General features: G+C 43.0%; 1 protein-coding gene across 1 annotated transcript; it reads left to right on the forward strand.

Moving 5' to 3' along the window:
• Nucleotides 1–7,362: 7,362 nt before the first annotated feature.
• Nucleotides 7,363–17,447, forward strand: c7h4orf54 (chromosome 7 C4orf54 homolog). Its single transcript, XM_064343482.1, has 2 exons — nucleotides 7,363–12,587; nucleotides 15,145–17,447. The coding sequence occupies exon 1, from the start codon at nucleotides 7,736–7,738 to the stop codon at nucleotides 12,566–12,568; it is 4,833 nt and encodes a 1,610-aa protein (XP_064199552.1). The 5' UTR covers nucleotides 7,363–7,735; the 3' UTR covers nucleotides 12,569–12,587; nucleotides 15,145–17,447.
• Nucleotides 17,448–21,843: the final 4,396 nt, after the last annotated feature.

Here is a 21,843-nt window from a genome sequence, read left to right on the forward strand (position 1 = left end):
TTCGGAGCGCTCTCACTCTCCGCGCCGGACACTGAGGAACTGCCCGGGCCCGGCGGTCCGTGCCCCACCGAAAATGATTTTAAGCTCCCTGCGTGACACTTTCTCATCTTTCTGCCTAAAAGTTTTCCAACAGAGTTGTCTAGGTGCTTAAGAGCACTACTGCGCCAAGATCAGCAAAACTATTTGTTGAGGTATATTATACTGAAGAATTACATTTTATCATGGTAACAGCATACATACAATTGAGGTTTAGCCCTCGTGTGGAAAGTGAACTAATTATTGAAGGTGAAAACAGTGCAGGAACCAAAGGGACATGGTCATAGTGTCCAAAAAAAGCAATTCTTCATGTTGCTACATTTGGGTGAACTGCGCTACACAGTATGACCAAACATGTTGAAGGAATAATTCATTTTTAATGAGCAGAACCACATTTTCAGGAGAATCTGGTAAATAACCAGCAGCAAAATGGCTGGATAAAACAGGTCCTATCACCAGGGAAGTGGCATGATGAAGCATGTTCATATAACAATATCACAGAAAACATAATGTACCTGTGTTGTGTACAGCATGTGTGTTTAAGAGAGAGAGAGAGTCTATATGTGTGAAATGTCGTCTTTTCCTGGCTAAGTCTATGCACTCCCAGTCACTTCTGATTAATGGTGGCTATGATTTAACACCTGCTGTTTTAATGTAGCTCTTGAAAGTAACTGATATCACCATACTTATGCAGACAGGTTCATTTTTTAAATAGCTACCTAAATTTATCCTGTTTGTGCAGGCAATTAAAACATGGCCTTGAACATTTCTGCATGGAAGATGACAAAACAATGCAAGTAGAAAGGATGGTGAGGTGCAACACAGCAAAACAGAAGTGCAGGAGAAAGAATGTGTGGCTCCTTCCTCCTGCTTTCTCGTCCAATAGAAAGAGGTGGCACTGAAGCTTGGCATCAGCTGCTTTCTAGGACTCCGCCCACGTCCTATCTGCCCTGTGGGCTGGGTCTTCTCCAGTTACCGCACTGCTAGGGAGCAGCACGCTGCCCTAATCACCAGCCAGATGCCTCCACACAGCCCACTGCCTCTATATACCTGCAGATCTCCATTACCCTTCATCACCCCACTCTGTCATTTCTACCATAATGAAAATAAAAGTGACTTATCGTACCTACCCAGATTGGATTGCTTAATTGAGCACAGTCAAAGGAGTCAGAAGAGATTTTTCCTTAACTACTTCCTGCTGACCAACCAAATGGCCAGTTATTACCATTTTTGAGTGTTTTTTGATTGCACTGCAGGGGGGTGCCACCATGACTCAAAGTAGTAAAAGACAGTCAAGTGGCTGAGATGGTATACATAAAGGGGTAAATGACAATATGGAAGTTATTCTAAATGATCCTCTAAGCCTCCCCTTTACAGCTGATTGGTGGAAGCACATGAGTGGGCATGACCATAAATGCTGTGTTTTCCAGGTGGATGCAAATTGTCCCTTTGCTTCTTGGGACACTGGGGAAAAGTGGACTACCTGGAACCGATGTATGAATGGGAAGAGTGTGCAAACTCCACAGAGACGTCCGGGAACTGTGCCCAGAGCTGACATACATCCTGAGGTCAAACGAGTTACACAAACATCCAACCTGCGTTTCAGTGGTGCTGGCAGACTCACTCTACCCAGCAGAACTGGTCCTGAATGGCCAGCCAGGGGCCTCTGGGCCTGTAAGTCCTGGCAGTGGATGCCACTGTTGAATAGGAATCTGCAGCTGTTGAGAGCAGAATGGTGATAACATTGAGCAGTCAAAACTCACTCTCTTTCTCTCTCTCTCTCCTTCTCTCTTTCTCTCTCTCCCTCTACCTCCCTCTCTCTCATGTAGGCAATTTGTAAAGTATGTATCGCTACTCATGTACTGGGGTTTTCAGTCTAAATAAAGCCACTTATGAATGTGTCTAATTGGTCTACCAGCCTTGTGTGCCATGTGATACCACGCCCATTTAACAAGCCGCTTACACTGCTACAGGAGCTCACCCTTGGGGTGAGAACAATTATTACATAAATGCAACAAAATTTGGGATTTTGCCAAAGGTCCTCTTCGTTGTCATCGCCTGCCTGAGTCTTGGTGGCTGAAAGTGTGTGACAGTGGATTGAGATCACAGTGAGACTGACTGTTTTTTCCTCCTCACCATCTCTGCTCCAGTCTTGTGTGCAAACCCAGTGTGAACTTTAAAATTTAGTTTGATCATTTTTTGCAGCCTCTGAACAGTCAGTGCTACTTTTATTCTAACATAATTAATATGAGTCCAAGATGTATGAAATTTACTGTATCAGATTGAACTCTATGTACATTACTGTATCTGATTAAAATCTCATCAGAGTAGATTTTACAATGAACATTTTACTGCATAGTCTTGGGCCTGCCAGAAATGCTTACAAATGAAGGGTGGGTGAGCAGGAGTATTACAAATAGAACATTCACTGGCATCAAACTGCTGTCATTTATTTTACTTTCTTAGCAAGCTCGCCAATTACCTGAGTAATTCATTTACAAATCATTCAAAAGCTTTATCTTAACTGTGCAGCATAAAGTGCTCCCTTTCATGTCTTGTTAGACAATGCAAAAGAAGTTAAATTTAAGCATTAGAAAAAAATGCACCTTCGCATTCACTTTAATCACAGCACACAAAAAGACCAGTATGATCAGATAAGTTCAGAATGTGTGTGCTTCTGTGTGATCATATAAACTGCAGAATTGCAAAGTTGTGGGTGTAAGCCTATATTGTAGGCCAAAAAAGCCTATATTGTAACTGAAGTGAAAATACAGTGCAAAAAAACATATTTAAAAAAAAAAAATACTGATAAACTGAGGGGTTGAATCCATGCTTCCAGAAGTGTTACTTTGGCTCTATGTATGGCCAAGTCTCATGCTCTAAATTTATCCAAAGCCTTGAAGCAAGGCTTACGGTCATCAGTCAGATGTAATATGTCATCAAAATGACAGACAGAGGCTTTCCCATATGACTTCACTCACACGCTCTGAGCCGTGGGCTTCCATCCGATACCCCAGCACTACCAGGCTATCCGTGTTGTGTCTTTGTATCCTGGTGAAACAACAAGCCTGCCCTTTGCATGTTCCAGGGAAACCATCTTAATGAAATGGTGATAAAAGATTGTTACTGAGAGGTGAGATACATCATTGACAGTGAGGTCATCCTACCTCTGTCCCAGTTGTGCCTGTCTATATAATACACACACACATTGCACATGAACGTAAAGACCTTAGGTACACTATATTACATTTATAATTTGTGTGTGTGTGTGTGTGTGTGTGCGTGTGTGTGTTTGAAGTACGTCTACATCAGGTCCTGACCTTGACTTGGAAAAAACACTTTGTGGTGCAGTCCGTTGGGAGCATCAAACAGAAAACTGATAACACAGGTCCCCGTGGAAACCAATAAGGCAGATTTTCTTTCTCTGTAGTTTGGAGCCTCAGTTCAAATGCGGTGCATGAGATGCATTGTCTTCACAGGTGGAAAATCCAGGTTCAGAAAGTAAAAGTCCTCCCCAGTATTTTGTTCCAATCACCCGGATTTGCTAATTAGCACAATTCTCTAATTAGCGCAGACAGGGGGTAGAATTAATTACTGCAATCAGCTGGCTGAGTTCATGGGTGGCAGAAACACACAACAGGACTTTTACTTTCTGACTCCGGGACTTCTCATTGTCATCCATTTGGTTGGGTACCATTTGCAATGACACCATGTTTCATTACACGCTACTGTGAGACACAAGCATTGAATTTCTGGATGAATGTAGTGATGTTTACACCAACTGGGTAGTGTGTCTGACTAAATGTACTAGCTCCTGTTACAATGATGCTCCCCATAGCCCAGAATCTTAGCCTGAGGGTGTCAGTGCTGACTGTGGCAGTTTCCGACTAAACCCCCCCCCCCCCCCCCCCCTGTCTCCTTGAGCAACAGTTAAAAAGTTCAGAGATGTGATTTAAAGACGTGAATGTCTGCTACGGAGTGTGTCGTCCTCCCAGGAGAAGCAATAAGAGTTTGATTAGTTCCCTTAGCTGGGGAGCATTTGTCTTTAGCTCGGCAGGCTACTCATATTTCTTGTGCGGAGTGGCCTTGGTTTAAAGCTTGCCGCAGACCGGCCCCCGTTACACAGTCCTCTGCCTGCCCTCTGATGTGCATGAAGGGGAGGCCTACTCCACCGATGCAATGACTTCTAACCTCACCTGCTGCACCAGAGGAGCTTGCACCATGTGACTTGGAGAATACAGGGTCTAGTCTATTCTAGCAAATTCATCTTTCTAGTTCCATTCATTTAGGGGTGGTCGATACACGTCCCCTTAGCAACCAAAAGCTAGAGCTGGACCACCTCTGAGTTATTTGCCGGCACATAAAAAATAACCACTGGAGGATAACGAGGACATTTTTCTTACATAACTAGGTGCAGGTTGTTACCAATATTTCGCCTATTTTTTCATATGTAGTTGCAAATCAGTTTACGTTTTCCTGTCTGTCGAACGAAGTTGTTTGACAATAGGTGCTCTCACTCTAGCTGACGTTATAACAGGTGTGACGTTAGTTGAAGAAGCTGAGCTAGCTAACGTTAGCAGCCTTACTGCTGCCTCAGCCTGTTGTTCACCCACCGCACCTAGTACAACTTCTAGCGTTACTGGCTCTGCTGGTTGCGGTGAACCAGCTATAGTGTGGGAGGAAAGTGCCAGAGGCGACACCGACAGACAGCAGCAGCCCACCACAAACCAGACACCCGCTCGGACCGGGACTTTTACCCCTAGAGAATTGTGGATGTTCAAATGCTTTATCAAAAAGCATGTACTATATGTTTGTCTTGAAAGAATTAAAGATTATATACTTATAATTTTTTTCTTGTCATATTGTGTTCTTCTAACTGACTGAAGGTCATTTGAAGTTCTTCAGTTAGAATTCTCGTTTGGGTCTGTCCTTTAGTTCTGTGGCTTTGTTAACTGAAAAGAGCTGCCTCCAAATAGTTTTTGTTCACTAGCTATGATTGTGTTAAGCAAAATGGAGAAGGGCCTCACATTGGTCTTTGCCTGGGGCCTCCAAATCACTAAAACCGCCCCTGACCACCCCAACCCCCCCTCCCAGTTAGGCTACAGTATCATGTGAATGGCAGGTTTAAAAAGAATTTATGACACACAGGGTATGGAATTAAGAATTTACTTCCTTGGAGAAGGACAATATTTCCATTTCATACAGCAATACAATCATAAACATTTCGAGTCGACGCTCTGGTAATTCAAAATTATATTCACACCTAGACGACTTTACGAAGGTCTTCTGTAAATGCTCAGCGTGCTCTGTGCTACTGTATGTATCGATAAGTGACCAAAGAAAACTTAAAAAGCTGAGTAAGTACTGATCCAAGCTTTTCTTCATCCAAATGGTAAATGGACTACATTTATATAGCTCTTTACAATTGATGCCTCTCATTCACCCATTCACACACACACACCAATGGTGAAAGGCTGCCATGCAAGGTACCAATCAGCTTGTTGGGAGCAATTAGGGGTTAGGCGTCTTGCTCAGGGACACTTCGACACGCCAAGGCGGGGAATCAACCTGGCAACCCTCCGACTGCCAGACAACCGTTCTTACCTCCTGAGCTATGTCGCCCCTATGTCGCTATGTCATACAAAGCGATAATTTAAAGACAAAATCCCCAATAGACAAAAATAAATAAATAAATAGTAAACAAAATGGATTTGCAGTCTCATGCTGATTGTGAGCAAACACGTGTAAGCTGCAGGGGAAAGGATAGTGTAGTATATTCCTCGTGCCTGCGAGTGCATCAACTGAATTAAGCAAGTAAAAGGTAAGTACTCATGCATCCATGCTACCATGGAGGGAAGTTCAACTGAGAACTACAATTAAACTTGGATCTGCTGGACTGTCTAGGCCACATTTGAGAAACTGATTATTTGACAGGAACAGTGGGGTCTAGTACATAATACATAAAAAAGTAAACAAATAAATAAATAAATAATCAACCCATTGCTAGAGCTACGTAAAGCAGCAGTTTTATGCAGGTTTGACTGTTTAATTATATCACTGACTGAGTTTATGTCAGTCATATTACATGAATAGGCCTGAAGATTAATGTCAGAATTACAGTATGCTGCATTTCATACAGTGGAAGGACTTGTCTATTTAACTGACAGTAATATACATCCAGAATATGCACAGTTCACCATATCCCTCCTATCCTATGCTATACATTTCCTTCTGCTAAGCTTACACTTTCAAAGCAAAGAGGCCATTAGCTGATTTTCATACAACTTCTGTGTCTCTTATTCTTATTTGTACTCTGGAAGAACCTTATTCCAACAAAGGTGACCAATGGGCTGCTACTCATTTGATTTGGTATTTGATCTGAAATACAAATTTTATAAATAAAAAAAAATCTTGAACAGTTTCTTGAAGGGTACTTATTTTATAATAGAATATTCCAATATTCCAGAATCACCAGATATCTTTCAGACTCCTACCAGAAGTATTACATAGTTAGTATCTAAATGGTAACATGTGAATTAATGACAGTTCATTTCCACATTTAATTAACATTGATATCTTTTCAACACCTATGTATAACATCATATATGGATGGCAGTGATCTGAAAAGGCAAGGTTTTTGTAGCTTGTATACGAAGTAGGCCTGCAGTGCTTTCTTGGTTAATATGATTTGTATGGTTTCAGAACAATACAAAGACTGTTCAAGAGTACGTTATGTTAGTTTATTTAGTCTATTTAAACACCTGCTAATACGCCACCTAGAGCAGCGCTACAGCCATAAAACAATAGGCTACATAAAGAACTAAGAGAACAATCAAAAGTAAAATCGACCACATTTTTGTTTCTAGATTCACGTGGGTGCTGTCCAACGGAGCTGGGTGCTGAAACGATTGCCACAATGTTTTTTAACCAATAAATACGTAAATGATAAAGAACTTAATATTCTGAAAGAAATTATTGTCACTTTCGTATATTTAAATACAGCAAACTTGGGAATAAAAGCTTTTTGAATGTCCCTGGGTTTACTTGCTCATTTGGCAACCTATCCTGTAACGTCTAGGAAGCAAATCCAACGATAAAGATTTTGTTGGATTTTTATACGGATAAAATAGTCTATTCATACAAACATTCTTTGTCCGAATATTCACACTTGCATGTATAACCATAACAGATTTTATTCTAAATATCGATATGCCCCAACTGTTGCTGTCATTAGGCCTATGATAAACGTTTTCAATTACGATATCCCATTAGACGCCATGATATGATTAGTCCAGACGGCCATGGTTTCATTTTAAATGTGCCAGATAGGGTAGATGACGTGCTGTCCAGTCCAGCAATAGTGAGAATGTCCATATGCTTTGCTTTCGCGTCTCAAAGGCAGGGAGCTGGGAGACCGATTCCGCTACTGTTGCCAACGGCATCAGAAACGACAGACTCGTGCGCTACACAAACGTTTGTCCACAAGAGCTGCAGAACACAGGGAAAACTTCACTAGACTCTGCTTGGACCATTGGACACAAGGGAGCGAAGTCGGGATTCCTGGATATCTCTCTCTCTCTCTCTCTCTCTCTCTCTCTCTCTGTCTGTCTCTCTCTATCCCGCTCTCTCTCTCGCTCTCTCTCTTTTCCGGGTTACAAATAATATCACTAACAATAAGTCTAACTGTAGGAAAGCGACAATGGAAGCACTTCATAAGCCTCTAACTTCCCAAGGATGTACCGATCCGTGCAGAAAACCGATACCCGACAAGGATACTTGCAACTCCGGGACACAAGACGAATCTAACTATGTGGATATGAATAATTCACTCGACCAGAAAGCGGAGGGCACAAAAACTGTAAAAGTTACATTCACCGGCGAAGGGAGCCAACTGGCAATATTTAAATGCAATAGTGACACCACTTCAGATTCGGGAGACGGAAACCCAGGCGACCGTGAACGGGATAGTAATTTCGGTAATCTCCCTATCATGGACTGCAAATCCATTAATAAAAAGTGCTCAGGTAATGCCAGAGTACAGAAGTGTTCCGCGGGCGATCTCTCTGGCTCTTCTGAAATCGCTTCTTCGTCCGAGTTCCCTAAAAACAATGATGATTCCAGAGACCGTACCAAATCCCAAATGCACAAGCGGGATATCGACACAGGACCCCAAACAGGAATTGCGCCCAGCAACTTCATATCAAACAATACTTCATCTGACAGCGAAGAATTGGAATATTCTGATATGTACCTGAGTAGGAAAGAAACAGAGGCCGACGCAAGCGTGAAATTATCAAATCATTGCATGCCCAGTACCATGGAGGACGAGTCCCATTATATTACAACCCACGAAATTCAGCTGTCAGAACAGGATCACGATGCCGATTATGACATTGGGTTGGGATCCTGCTGGGACTTGGAAGACGATAACCTGGTCTACTCTTTTGCCGATTATCCTTCTTTTGACAGCGATGAAGCGATAGAAGGAAGACAGGTACCAGAAGACAGACATTTAGCGAGAGTGAAAAGCAATCAGGTTAAATCTAATAATACAAACCGGCGCGCTACTACCAGAGTAGCAGTCAGCAATAAGCATGAAAACGATCTCTGTGACTCGGACAAATGCGCCAGCTCAGATGAAGGTCTGTCAAAGAACCAGAAAGGCAGAGGGAATTCAGCAGGACAGATTCACCTGTCAATCAAAACTACTTCCAGAGCTATAAATGAGCCTAGCAACATACAAGAAAAGGAAAACATTCGTTATCATGCCAAGCACGAGGGAGACATGAGTCGCTATGTTTTTAGAGACGCAAAAGCAGAGAAAATCTGTGATAGTGCGAAATGTTTTATCGCAGCCCCCTGCCGCCTGCACTTTGGCAGTAAGTTAAAGGGGAAAGATGTTAACGAGTATTCCAGCGGTGCGTCCAGCGCTGTAAGTGAATTGGACGATGCTGATAAGGAAGTTCGTAATTTAACTGCCAGAGCGTTCAGAAGTTTAGCCTACCCGTACTTTGACGCCATCAATTTCAGTACATCCAGCGAGTCTTCTGCATCAGAGCACGGGCTGGGGATCAACAGGTGGTCCACGTTTGTTGACCTTAAATATGGAAACATGACACAGGGAAGAGATAAAAATCTAGTCTCCCATAAAAGTGCAACATCAACTTTTGAAATCGCCAAGAATGCAGAGGGCAAAGGGATTAAGGGGTTGACTTTAGCCAATATAAAAGCGCCCCAGACTCAGATCTTTGCACTGAATGGCAACTTGTCAGATGCCAAAAACGCATCATCTTCAACTAAGAAGATAGAACTCATGGGGAAATTTGGGCAAGGGCAGAGTGGGGTTATAACTCTAACGGAAACGTTAAATTTTCGCTGCAATGTTAAAACTGGGGGCCCTGGAAGCGATAGACATGCAAAATTTGCACAAAATGCTGCAGGATCACGTTCCACAGATGAAGTTACCAACATCTTGCCAAGCGAGTCGGGGAATGAGGCCAGCAAGCAACCCTGTAATCCAGGGGAAACCATGGAAGACACACACAAGAAAGCAATATTCGCCTCGAGCCTTCTTAAAAATGTTATTTCCAAGAAAATGCAGTTTGAACAAGAGCGGAAAATGGAGCGAGGGGAAATCAGTGAATCCTACTCCGTGCTGTCTCCATGTCTTTCATACAAAGAGCAGGACACGCAAAAGGAGAGAGTTACAATGGGCGAGTCAAAGGGGTTACAAAGGCAAAACTCTAAATACTCAGAGGCGGGTTCTGACCTAACTATTGTTTGCCTGGATGAACTGGGGGACATAGTGGACACTAATTCGAGTTGTCACAAGGACGAAAGTCCGAGAGAAGACATTTTAACTCTTGTACCAGAAACGAATTTTGAGTCAACAAATGAAGCAGGAATCGATACTAAAAAAGGAGCATTCGAAGCGTCTAAAAGCACGCTGCTTCGTAGCCAAAATAGCGCATTCAGATCCTGGAGGGACGGTGAGCTAGAGTTTCAAAAGGAACATAAAAACGATAAAACTCCAGTGGGGAAACCGCCTATGTTCACCGGCAAGCTTGGGGAAATGGACATTGACAACGAAGTTGCCAACAGCTTAACAAAAATGACGCATTTGTTCGTGCCGAGTATCCAAGTTTTGTCTGAGGAGAGTGAACTTGGAAAGCCATTGCCGAATATTAATTATTCAACTCGCGCAGCCACGGATCATGGGAATGGAGGCGTAGAGAAATTGCGTTCTGATAAAACTCTTTACCTTGCGGATGCTACTAGAAGTGTTGTGACATCGAAGTCACCTGAAATCAAAATCAGCTTGCGGAGTGTAAAAGAAAACAAAAGCAACCCGTTCAACATTGCTAAGCTTCTAACTCCGAATATAGGTTGCAATGTAGCCAACCTGATAAAGACAGCTGATGACTCTAAATGTCAAGCGCTCGCTGCACCATTAAAGGGAGAGTCCTCGGAAAAAGTGCCACACTTCATGGTCAGAGATATAAGGGAAAACAAGTCCAAGCTACAAACGCCGATTCACCAGGTCAGAGACGTTAGAAAATTGGTTAAAAGTTCGTATCATTTCGTTTCTTTGGATAATAACGAAAACAAGGCTATTGCTATTGCTGACCTTCATTCTGAACTTAAGGCTTCCAAAACAGGGCCTCACCGAAACCCCGCATCGCTTTCACCTATAGTTATAAAGTGTCAGTCCGTGAATACAAATAGCAATGTGAAGCAATCTGGAAATTTAATCGAGGTTTCACAACACGGACTTGCTGAGGATATACTAGGGGCTGACAGGTCATCTCCTCAACTACCTGTAGAGGGCGCCAAAAACGGAACCACACCGATACACCGACCATCAGGCAGAGCTTCTATAGTCACTGCAAAGCAATCAAAGGCTGACCTATCTGAAGCGTCTGTTGGGGTGAAAATTGAAGCGGCTAAAAGAAAGCAAGACACCAGTGAAAAGAAACCTGAGTCAAACATGGCGAACCAGGCTGCATTAGAGAAGCTACAGGCTGCAGTTAAAACGATGGAGCAACTTTATGTCTTTGATAGGAACGAATGGAAACGCAAAACTGAGCCTCGGCCAATTACGGACAGCCACGTGCTATCACTTATTGCCAGTGAGGAGCACGGCAGTTTAGGAAAAGATGAATTTGAGGAAGAACTTGGGAATATAACCAACAGTTTAGCAGCAGGTAGCTTGGAGAGACTTGTGAGGAGAGACTCTTATCCTAACTCAGACAAATCACCACCTCCACTGACAGCTGCCCCAGTGTCAGCAATATCACCTAAAAAAGAGGAAAAAGCTGCAAAAATACTGCACATTCCCTGTGTCCAGGAGGAAAAGGATGTGGCCAAATCACAGTCTCTTCAAAGCGGAACTTTCAGCAACAAAAGTGCAGCCACTTTCACTCAAAGCCAGAAGTCTTCCACTATCAGCAGCACCAGTTATAAACCTTCCCAGACGTATGCCTCCTCACAAGTACCTTTCAGCACCAAAAGCTTTGCTCCAAAATCTCCCAAACTCCCAGTGTCATTAAAGATATCCCACCCTAAACGGGTGCTGGATGACAGGGAGAGGCCTAACGGCACAGAGGCAGAGAAGCTTTTTCTACCCTTCAGCGTGTCTGCCTCTGCAGACTCAGAGAATTACCTCACCATCCCCGTCAAAGCCCATGCCACGGAGGGCAAACCCAGTATCTCCTCCAACCGAGAGCAGACATCTGTGTACACTTTCACAGCCAGTAGTGGCAAGCCTCAAACAACCGGTTTGGCCTCTCACCTCGGTCAAGGGGATGCAAGGAGACAGCAGGAAAGCAAGCAGTCGCCGAAAAGGTCCTCTATTGTCATGGAGACAAGGTCTCCGGACAGTCCCACCGCTACCATCTATCATCACCCCCTGCAGATGGCAATGCCAGGGGCACAGCCACAGGTCATCTGCTTCTCCTCGCCCGTTCCCCAGCAGCCAGCAGTAGACTTCCAGCAGATGCAAAGGAAGATGCTGCTGGACCCCACCACGGGAAACTACTACCTGGTGGACACCCCTGTCCAGCCGGCCACTAAGAGGCTTTTTGACCCAGAGACTGGACAATACGTGGACGTCCCAATGCCGCAGCAGCCCATGGCCCCAATGCCTATGCCCATCACGCCGCTAGCGTTGAGCCCTGGCGCCTACGGCCCCACTTACATGATATACCCTGGCTTTTTGCCCACCCCGACTGTACTGCCTGCCAGGACAATGCAGTCCCAGATGTCCATGCACTCAGAGGCAGACAGCGGGGACAAGGCCCCCCACATGATGGGGGCACAGGGGGAGGTGACCTACATGGAGAGCCCCTACTACATCCCCACAGGGAAGTCCCCGCAGGCACCCCCCATGACCCAGCACATTACCACCAGGGGGGCCAAGGGCTTCTCTGATGGGAAGCCCGTTATCAGCATCACATCACAGCAAGGTCCACGGATCATTGCCCCTCCCTCCTTTGATGGAACTACTATGAGTTTTGTAGTGGAGCACAGGTAAACTGCAGGCGTCATTACAGGTAAGTGGAGTCGTGCGTCTGTCCTGCTGTATGCATGCCTTTTAAAATATTTATCTCAAGAATATGTCACTATGTTTGTGCACTGCAATACACGTGATCTCTGTTGTGGAAGCAGTTCTTAAAATGCTATTGGCAATTATATAGCGCAGATCAATGTAATCTTTAAAAGCAGTTCATTTTCAGTATGTCTGCTAATTTTCATAGAAAATCAACTATGAATGCATCATCTCAGATCACAATATATACTGCAGTTAGAAGTGAATCTATGGGCATATCAGAGGGGTAAGATGGTTAAACAGGATTAAACTTCTGAGTTAGTACATATTTAGGTGAAACCCATTGGAAATGCATTTTCAGAAACAGAACTTGTAAAACTGCGTAAAGGCTACTTTGCATAGGAGTTAAAATATATTAAATTGAATTTATTTGCTCACAATTAATCATGGGGCTATAGTTGAAGATTGCAACTGAGGTCACAATGTTTTATTTGAAAAACATACCACAGGTTATGAGAGGTTACAAGAGTTAAATCATCCTGCAAACAAATGTATTATTTAAGATGGTAAATATTGTGTATAACCTGAACATAGCTGTATTGCAGAAGGTGCTGAATACTGTGGGTGGAGTCTCAGCACTAGGATGTGTCTAGGGGCCTTGTGCACACTGGCAGCAGAGTTTAAATCTTTACTTCAGCATGTTCTCATTATCAGTGATCCTGTAGTATTTTCCAAAAATGCGCATTGTGTCTTGTCATAATTTTATGATATGCTTATATTCCACTAGTATTTCAGCTCTTGTCTTTATTTTGTACAGATTAAACACATATTTAATATGATTACATATGTGTTTCATAGCACAGTGCATCAAGTGAAGAGTATCAGAGTATCAAAAACTCACAAACCTGAGATGAAGTTCTTTAACACAGTTACGCACATTTCATTTAACCAGCAATGTCCTAGTTATGCATTAGTGTACATTTTGCATATCTGGAGGGGCTCCAATGTCAACTGAAAAAAGGCACTGGATTTGTTGAAGGCTATCTGAGGTATGCAGCATGTTTACCACCCCATTTGTGTCATGCTCCACTAAATGGCATCAATGGTGTTAAGTGACCGCTCACTATTCCCCAGGGAAACCTGACACCAGTAGACACTGGTTTTGTTATTTGAGGAACTGGTGTTGACCTTGGTCCAGACCAAACATGAAAACAGTTCCCTTTTCACACATTAAAGGTTGTCAGTTATTTTTGACGGCACAAGTCTATTTTCAGGCTTCCACATGCTCAGATTAGGGGGACAAAAACAGTTCATTGGTTAAACGAGATATTGTTACATTAGGGTAGTGACTTTCAGTCAAACCAAACTTTAAAGAATATGCTGGTGCTTTGTGAATAAAAAAGTATTTGTTATTATTCCCTGTCATCATAATCGCTGCAGGGAGGCATGAACATGAGGTCGATTATTTATCTGAGGATGCACTTTGATTTGTCATTTCACATAAGCAACAAAAATACTTTATTGCATTATATTTTACTTTCTAAGCTTTAATTTGCCATTGTCCGCTAAATGATCATGGAACATATGAAGTGCCCAGCTCCTTCCCCTATTACAGAAGCCCAGCTCCTTCCCCTATTACAGAAGCCATTTTGTAATTTCACCCGCCCAGCTAAACAGCAGGTCATTGCTGCAGTGGCGCAGTTTGTTTCTGGTTTCTGGTCTATGCGCTAAATGGATGCGCTGTAACAGTGCGGGCGAAGCAGGGACGGGCGCTGCAGGGGCATTGTTGTGAAGCGCAGGGCGCTGCCTGTGTGGGCGAAGGGGGCGTGGCAGTTCCAGCGCAGTGACAGGAGGGAAAAGGTCACGCAATGCAAAGTATTTGTTGTGCTGATGCAGGGAAGAGCACAGCTGCTGGGAGAAATCAAGACTGGAGCGGTGGCACTGGGCTGCCACGAGGTCACCCTTTTATAGACCAGCTCGTTTAAACGGGGAAAGAGGGAGGCGACGAGCGGCGAAGGAATCCGGCTATTACATAAACAAATCATGTCCTGGGTCCAACACATAGACCCTCAGCTAGCCTTCTCAGAAGCCGAGCTTTTTCTTATTTTTAATGAATAGAGAAATACTTGACGATGCAACTTTTATGTAGCATCGTCAAGGAGCTAGCTTAGGAGATGCTAACAACTGTGAGTTATGTTTTAGTCTCAAGAGGGGTATGGTTTACACTCATTCCCCAGTATAATTGCAGTAATCTGTCCACTGACTGACTGTTGGTAGTTATTAGCTGATAGTTCTCATTTTAAAAAGTAGGTCAGCCCCAGACATAGCCAATTTAATTTAATTGCAGTCTTCATAGAGATGGTGTACACCAGAACCAATTATATGGAAAAACCCCATAAATGAAATTTGAGCCAATTTGATGTGTATGATCAATATCATATATTAATGATGCAGCTGCATCATTTCCCCAATTTCATTTGAAGAATTTTGATGAGCTCTGCTATTTTCTGTTTCCTGTCCTGCCTAGTTCCTCATTGTCCTTTGTGCTCTGTTCCATACAGGGACATCTTCTGAAGGTTTTTCCCACAATTCCTTTGATGCTGAGCTTTTATTGGTCCTTTCTTGCATCTCTGCATCTGCCAGAAGCCCATGGCTCATGGTCGTCTACACCACCTGGAACTTCATCCCCCCAAACCCCTCCTACCACATCCATAGGTTTTCATTTTGTTGCTTAGTGTTTAATCTGCAGTACACATTTTTAAAGCTGTGCATCCTAGCTGCTGGTTATTTGTTCTGTGTAAATATCTGCATTGAATGCAGTATTTAAGCAGATCTCTTTTTACCCAGATTCGATAGTGTAGCTGCAAAGTTCCCAAGTAAAATGCACAAGCAAACAGCTTCCAAATGATTTATGGTCAAGCATAATATCTGCATGAATTTTTCTCAGATATAAGAGAAAATCAAGAGTCCAACTCAAATAGGAATTAAACGGCTTTTCAATCAAATGACTTTTTCCTATTGCAGAAATAATAAGTGCATTACCCTAATGTTTAAAACCTGATATGACCTGGCCATTGGACTCCCAACATTTGTGGACAGTAAACACAAAGGTGAAATAGATATGAGGCGTGTGTGCCTCTGTTGCCATCCCGTTATGTTCACTACGTTGATCCAGTTAAAGGGTGATGAAAGTATATTGTAATGCACTGATTTAAAATAAACCTTGGGAGTATATTGAGAGTGAATTTTGGAGAAGTGGGTGCTGGCTGTCATTAGGCTTACCAGTTACACTGACAGTTACCCTGCCAGGATTACTCCTTCTCACTGTGCCCGGGGTGAAGTCCAGTCACAGGCTCATCCCCCCCCCCCCTCCCCGAAACGGCACTACAGAATTATTTACTCACATAGTGATGCTCACAGAGTTTATTTACAGTACACAGTGTGGTACTGTATATAGTTGCCAATATTTATACATGCTATTGTGACGATAACTTGGTACTGTGATGGCAAACCCAGAGAAACACAAGTTTTGTTTCTCTGTATAGCTGGTGCTCCCCCAGGCCTGTGGTCCAGAGGCTGGGCAGTCCTGGGCCTATGGAGCCAGCTGAAGCTGGGACTATTTAGGGGACAGCCTCCTCTATGGGTCCCAGCTGGGCCTTTGCCCCCCTGTGTAATGGGGCAAGATAGTGCCAGACTGGGCATGTGTCTGTGACCTTGATGGTTTTAAGCCACGCTGAGTTAAACAACTTTTTGGTGCCGTTTCTTTGGGCTGAGTGGTGAAAGAGTCAAGTCTAGTTGCGAACTTGAACTTAAAGTATAAAGAAGTAGAGTCAAACCAGGGCAACTGGAAATGATGAGGTGACTCTGATTACAAGCCAGCTAACCTTCGGTGGAATGATGTGACTGCTGTTAAAATATTGTCGTGAGCTAATTCAGCCCTCCCAGCGGCCATGATTCACACCTTCTTAATGCGCTCCCGGAAGAGTAAGTTCAAACCTCACTGGCCTGCTGTGCTATCACACCGATCCATGTCATAAATAAACTGCTTATCTGGTCAATGTCTGAGAGACATTGCCCCAAATTTATGCTATGATAGGGTATGCTTGACCACAATGGTATTAGTTGTATTGCTGCGGCGAAATCTGCTTTTTAAAACCGTTGGACTCATTCCTTGTCATATTGATATTTAATTTACAGGAATTTGGAGGTGACCATGTTTGTAGCTCCCTCTGCTATCAAGCAATAATTATTAGAGCAAAACAAATCCCCATTTTAGTGAAGGAAAACATATTTTGCTACATTGCACAACAGTGCTAATTTGGACTAAAGGAGGCAATAGGAGCATATAAAATGGATTTTTATGGGACTCCATTACAACAAGTTGTCCTTTTTGTAGATTTTCTTCAGAACCTCTAACAAACCAAATACTCCTAAGTCTGCACAGTTTGCTGTTTTTTTTCTAATTTGATTACACTACAGTACATTTAAGACAAACCCAGGATATTGGAGCTGCAGGACAGTCCATATACCTGTCTCCTGTTTTGTTTTAAGTTGTCTTTGGATTTAAAGTGTCAATGTAACACTATGTACAGCTTTGTTTTCTTTTTTAAGGGGGTGCTTTGTGAGAAAATTCTATAACACAACATGTGGGTTTGCACAACAACTTCTCAGGCTTGTCTAAGACTGTTATACTTGAAAAATCTTTCTATGACAAACTGGGCCAAATTTATCATTGTTCCTTTTTCCACTTCACGATGGAGCATATGGCTTAACGTGAAAAAGAAATACAATAACTAAATTAATTTAATAAGATACAAAGTAATATAATGATGATGCCAGTTGCACAAAAGTCTAATTCATTTAATCTTCTTGTCAGAAAAAGGAAGTGCCTTCAATATGCTACATTATTTTCATTTTTTATGTACGATTTCCTGCTGTGCTTTTAAGCAGAAAGGAATACTGATAAATTGACCTATGCACTCACTCTGTGTTGTGAAGCCTGGTTTGGGTGAATGTTAAAAACTATGGAAATTTTGTCCTCAAGCACAATGTCAGTTTGTTTGATTGTTTTCTCCTGTCAGTGAAAAAACATATATATGCAATAATGAAGTCATACTAAAGATTATGGTCTGGCCACCAGGCCAGGGTTAGTTTTAAGTTGTGGAGGAAATCATTTGAAATGGTCATCCACAGTGGTACCTGGTGGATTTGCGCACCATCAGTGCAACAGTGGATCAATTTTTTCTTATATAACCGGCTGACGGGAACATGTTGCTGGGTCACATAAGTAGTAGTGTGTTACATAAAGCCAAACCGAAACAAAGCTTGATTTAATTAAAAAGCTGAGCATATTGCCAAGGTTTGTTTGCTGCTAACCCGGTCAGCACGGTTCAAATTCATTTTCAGCTGTGGGAGTCCTTTTTTTCTAACCCAAAAATCTCCCACACCACCAACCATAGGAGACAGAGGTAATCTGTATGCCCAATGGGAGTAGCAGCCATATTGCGGTTCTTGCAGTATGCTAGCTGTGGGAAGCTTGGGCAGTGTTTGACTGCTCTGACTGAGACGAGACAGGGCCGGGCTGCAGTATGTACAGCACGTAGAGAGAGGGTGAGCGGCAAGTTTGCGAGGGACTGAAGGAAGGGCACATCGCAGGAAGATGGACGGCTACAGCACTCTGAGGAGGCAGGAACAGGGCCCCGCTCCTCTGGAACAGGGGAACGTTCCGGTGGCTCTGTACGGACACCAGACCAGGAACCCTGAGCCGGCAGGCCAGGGGCAAGCTGGGAATGAGGTGGGGGCATTATGGAACTGCGATGGGAGAACTGCACCAGAAGGGTGATATAACAGAAGAACAGAAGAAGAAAAATACAGAAGTGCTATGTAAACATAGTGGACTGTTGGTTGTGTGAATGGGTGAAAGCAATGTACATTGCGAAAGATGTCCAATAAATTATGTACATTTCCAGTAATTTATATTTCCATAACTTATTTATTTGCTACAATATGTTATGTGTTCAGATATTGCACAGAAAAACTATAGCCAAGAAAAAAAGGTTTTAACAGAAGAAGGTTGCAGGAGTCTCCCTGTTATGTGTTTTATTTTTTTACATGACTGATTTAAATCCTGTAGTTGCAATCTTGTTGGACAATTACACAGCATTATTGACATATTTGTATGTTAATTGAACATTTGATTTTTATTACTGTACATGTTAAAGAGTTGTGGGGTGAAGAATTTGCCACAGTGAACAGGAAGGCGGCATTTCCTATGGCCTCTGCCCCCCTCCCCCCACCCACCCAAACCCACACACACACACACACACACACCCCTGGTCCAGCTGGCCGACTCCTCCAGCGAGTTTACTGGTTTGTTGATGCGGTTTCCACAGAAATGGCCAGTGACTCACCTCCTCGTTCCCAGCTGCTCTCCCTCAGCTGCTGAACAATCTGCATTAATACCCCGTTGCGCCCAGACACAAGATACAATACTAGCGGTGCCGACCAATTTGTTACCTGAAACGAGTATGCAAGCATCCAGCCGACGTACGCTCGCTTTTACAGTCGCTTACTCTGACAGCATAGCTTCTGTTGATGCCTGAGCAATCCTGCCGTTCTTTTGAATTAAAATACGCTGCTAGCACCAAGCTCAGGATTTTCAATGCAACACTTTTCATTCCATTGACAGAAAATACCCCACACACATCTTAAGGCTTCCAAGTTCAGTCTATTTGCTGCACTGCACAGCGTAACTGTGCCTTCCAGCAAATAAATTACTGTGTGTAGGATACTTTTATTTCTCTGATTTACTACTTGCCTGGGAATCAATGCTGACTCTGGGGTGCTCATATTACGTTCTTTGATAGAATACTTTGATTCCTATTATCCTCCTAAACAAGATGAGCGAAGGGTATATTGAGAGCATTTTACACAGTATACCTCTCCAAATTAGTTCAAAATGGAGCTCAGGGGCCGCGTAATAGTTATGAACCATGATTGAGTTACACAGGAAAGGACATTCAGGCCATAAAGCTGATCCATGTTTCTGGGTGATAAGCAGATGACTATTGCTCCAGTGAGGCCAACCGTTTCACACTCAGATAAAATCTGGAAGCTTGTCAGAGAAAATATTAAATGTGAAGGTCAATCTCCAAGCTTTCAAGGACAGAGCACATATATACAACACTAAAAATAAACAATTTGAATGATAAACAATGTAAACAATACCTGCCAATGGTGCTGTAGTCTTAAAACCACTCACAGCCCCCAGCTTAACCAAGTGACTGTTACAGAATCAATATTTTGTGTACATTCAGAGTACATGGTGCATTGATGAGCAAATGGAAATGCAGTAATTCAGACATGTTACTGAGTGCAATTTATATTATTTGGTTCACCGTTGCTATTGCCTATTTCACCATTTTATGAGAGGACTGCGCTTATACCGTTACGTTCTCCAAGAAGAGTATAGTACTTTGGAAAGGATAACCGAAATGATATTGAAAAGATTTATACCAAGTTCAGGAGAAAGTTAGTGAACTTCAGTCAGTTGCAATCCCAACCACAGAAAGTCAACAATTCATAAATGATTCATTTTAAAAAGTATATTAGTGAGGAAATTGTGAAAAATATCAGGCTCACAATATCATTTCCAACACCCCCCACCCTCCGCTAGTTTCTCCAGTGGGTCAATAAGTACATGCAGCCAGTTAAGTTAGACTAGAGAGCTGAGTCTGTGGATGTGGTTCAGGCTACGACAGCACCACTTAAGCCTGCTGCTGCAGTGAGCATCAGGTGTCTGTGACACAGCCTATAAACACAGGGGACCATCTGTCCCCACATAACCTCCCACAACCACCCCACCTTGTCAATCTAACTAGACCCAGAATGCTATCTAATTACAACATATCTTAGATAAATAAAAGAGACGTAGCGTTCTTATTGAAAATTCAGCTAAACCTATTTTATACATAATATACATAATAAATGAAAACTGATTGGTCAAGTTGCCTCAAAAAACGTATTTTTGTTCTTCCCCGTTCCTTATTTAGAGCCCAAAATTCTGCCACAGTATTCTGCCACAGTTCTGTTACAGCAGTGCCACATGCATCTGCACACCAGTAGCACTGCTGGTGAAATCCCTGCACTGATGCACTCCACTGTAAACCACTGGGTACATTATTTGGACATTCCTATAGTCATGGTAAGTGGAGGAGAGTTTCAAATTTCAAAACCTATACTATGGTGAGTGCCTTTGCCAAATCAGCCATTTTGGAGACCACGTTCTGCAGACTGCTCTAATGCTCTATGGGTAGTGGGAAATAGATTCCAAACATTAGAGGAGATAAGGCTCCTTTTAAGCATTAGCTGGCTAATGCACGTGACCAGGAGCTCTCTGAAAAGGGAGCAGCTGCAAGATTCATCCTGTTAAGGCTCTGTTCTGGTGTATGGATGGCCCCCACAGTCTTCAAGTATTGAATCCAGACCATCTCAGTGCCGACTGTGGCTGGCTGCCCCGCGGGCAGCCCCACGGGCAGACACACAGTTGGCCCTAGCGTCACCCAGGGATGGTCGGGTTTCTGTCAGCTGGGACGACTGTGTCTCACTGTGCATCAGCAACAACTGCTGGGTGATGAGGTATCTGTAAACCCACCTCTTCAGCTAAACAGTGTCTTCCTCTGACTCAGCCTTCTGCATGCCCATCTTGCAAACAGTGACATGATAAGATGCAACGCGGGGCATTGTGGGCTTTGGAGAAGGGTATATCCTTGTCTGCGCTTTGCCAATATCAATAGCACCGCGGTGCAGCAATGAGTGCTGATATTTATACAACTGGGCATCCCAAACTGAGGAGAAAATTGTGGGGAAAAAAACATTTTTAAAAGTTTACTGAAAAACTGTGAAAACCAATGACAACCTAAGAGACCTAAATGAGGAAGTTAATGATACAATTTAATTGTTAATTTAGAACTGCATTACGGTATCATTTAATGGCCCTCAACTCTGTTCCTCGCCCGACCAGTTCACACCCAAGAAACCACATGAGTGGAGCTTCCTGTGTAATCAACTGCTTTAATTGATCAGTAAAGTGCTGAGTAACAATAAAAACCAGCAGGCCATGTGACACTTCAGGACAAAAGTCATTTTTTATGATGATTAAAAATATTACTTGATACTTTTTTAAAATCTGAAATGCTTGGGTGGATAAATTAACATCAACATGGCCCTCTATAGACGTTAGTGCACTGAACAGTGGGTGT

The sequence above is a fragment of the Anguilla rostrata genome, chromosome 7 (assembly GCF_018555375.3).
Source record: "Anguilla rostrata isolate EN2019 chromosome 7, ASM1855537v3, whole genome shotgun sequence".
NCBI classification, from domain to species: Eukaryota; Metazoa; Chordata; class Actinopteri; order Anguilliformes; family Anguillidae; genus Anguilla; species Anguilla rostrata.

Excerpts from the sequence above, each read along its gene's own strand:
- c7h4orf54 (XM_064343482.1), top strand. The coding sequence starts at position 7,736 with ATGGAAGCACTTCATAAGCCTCTAACTTCCCAAGGATGTACCGATCCG.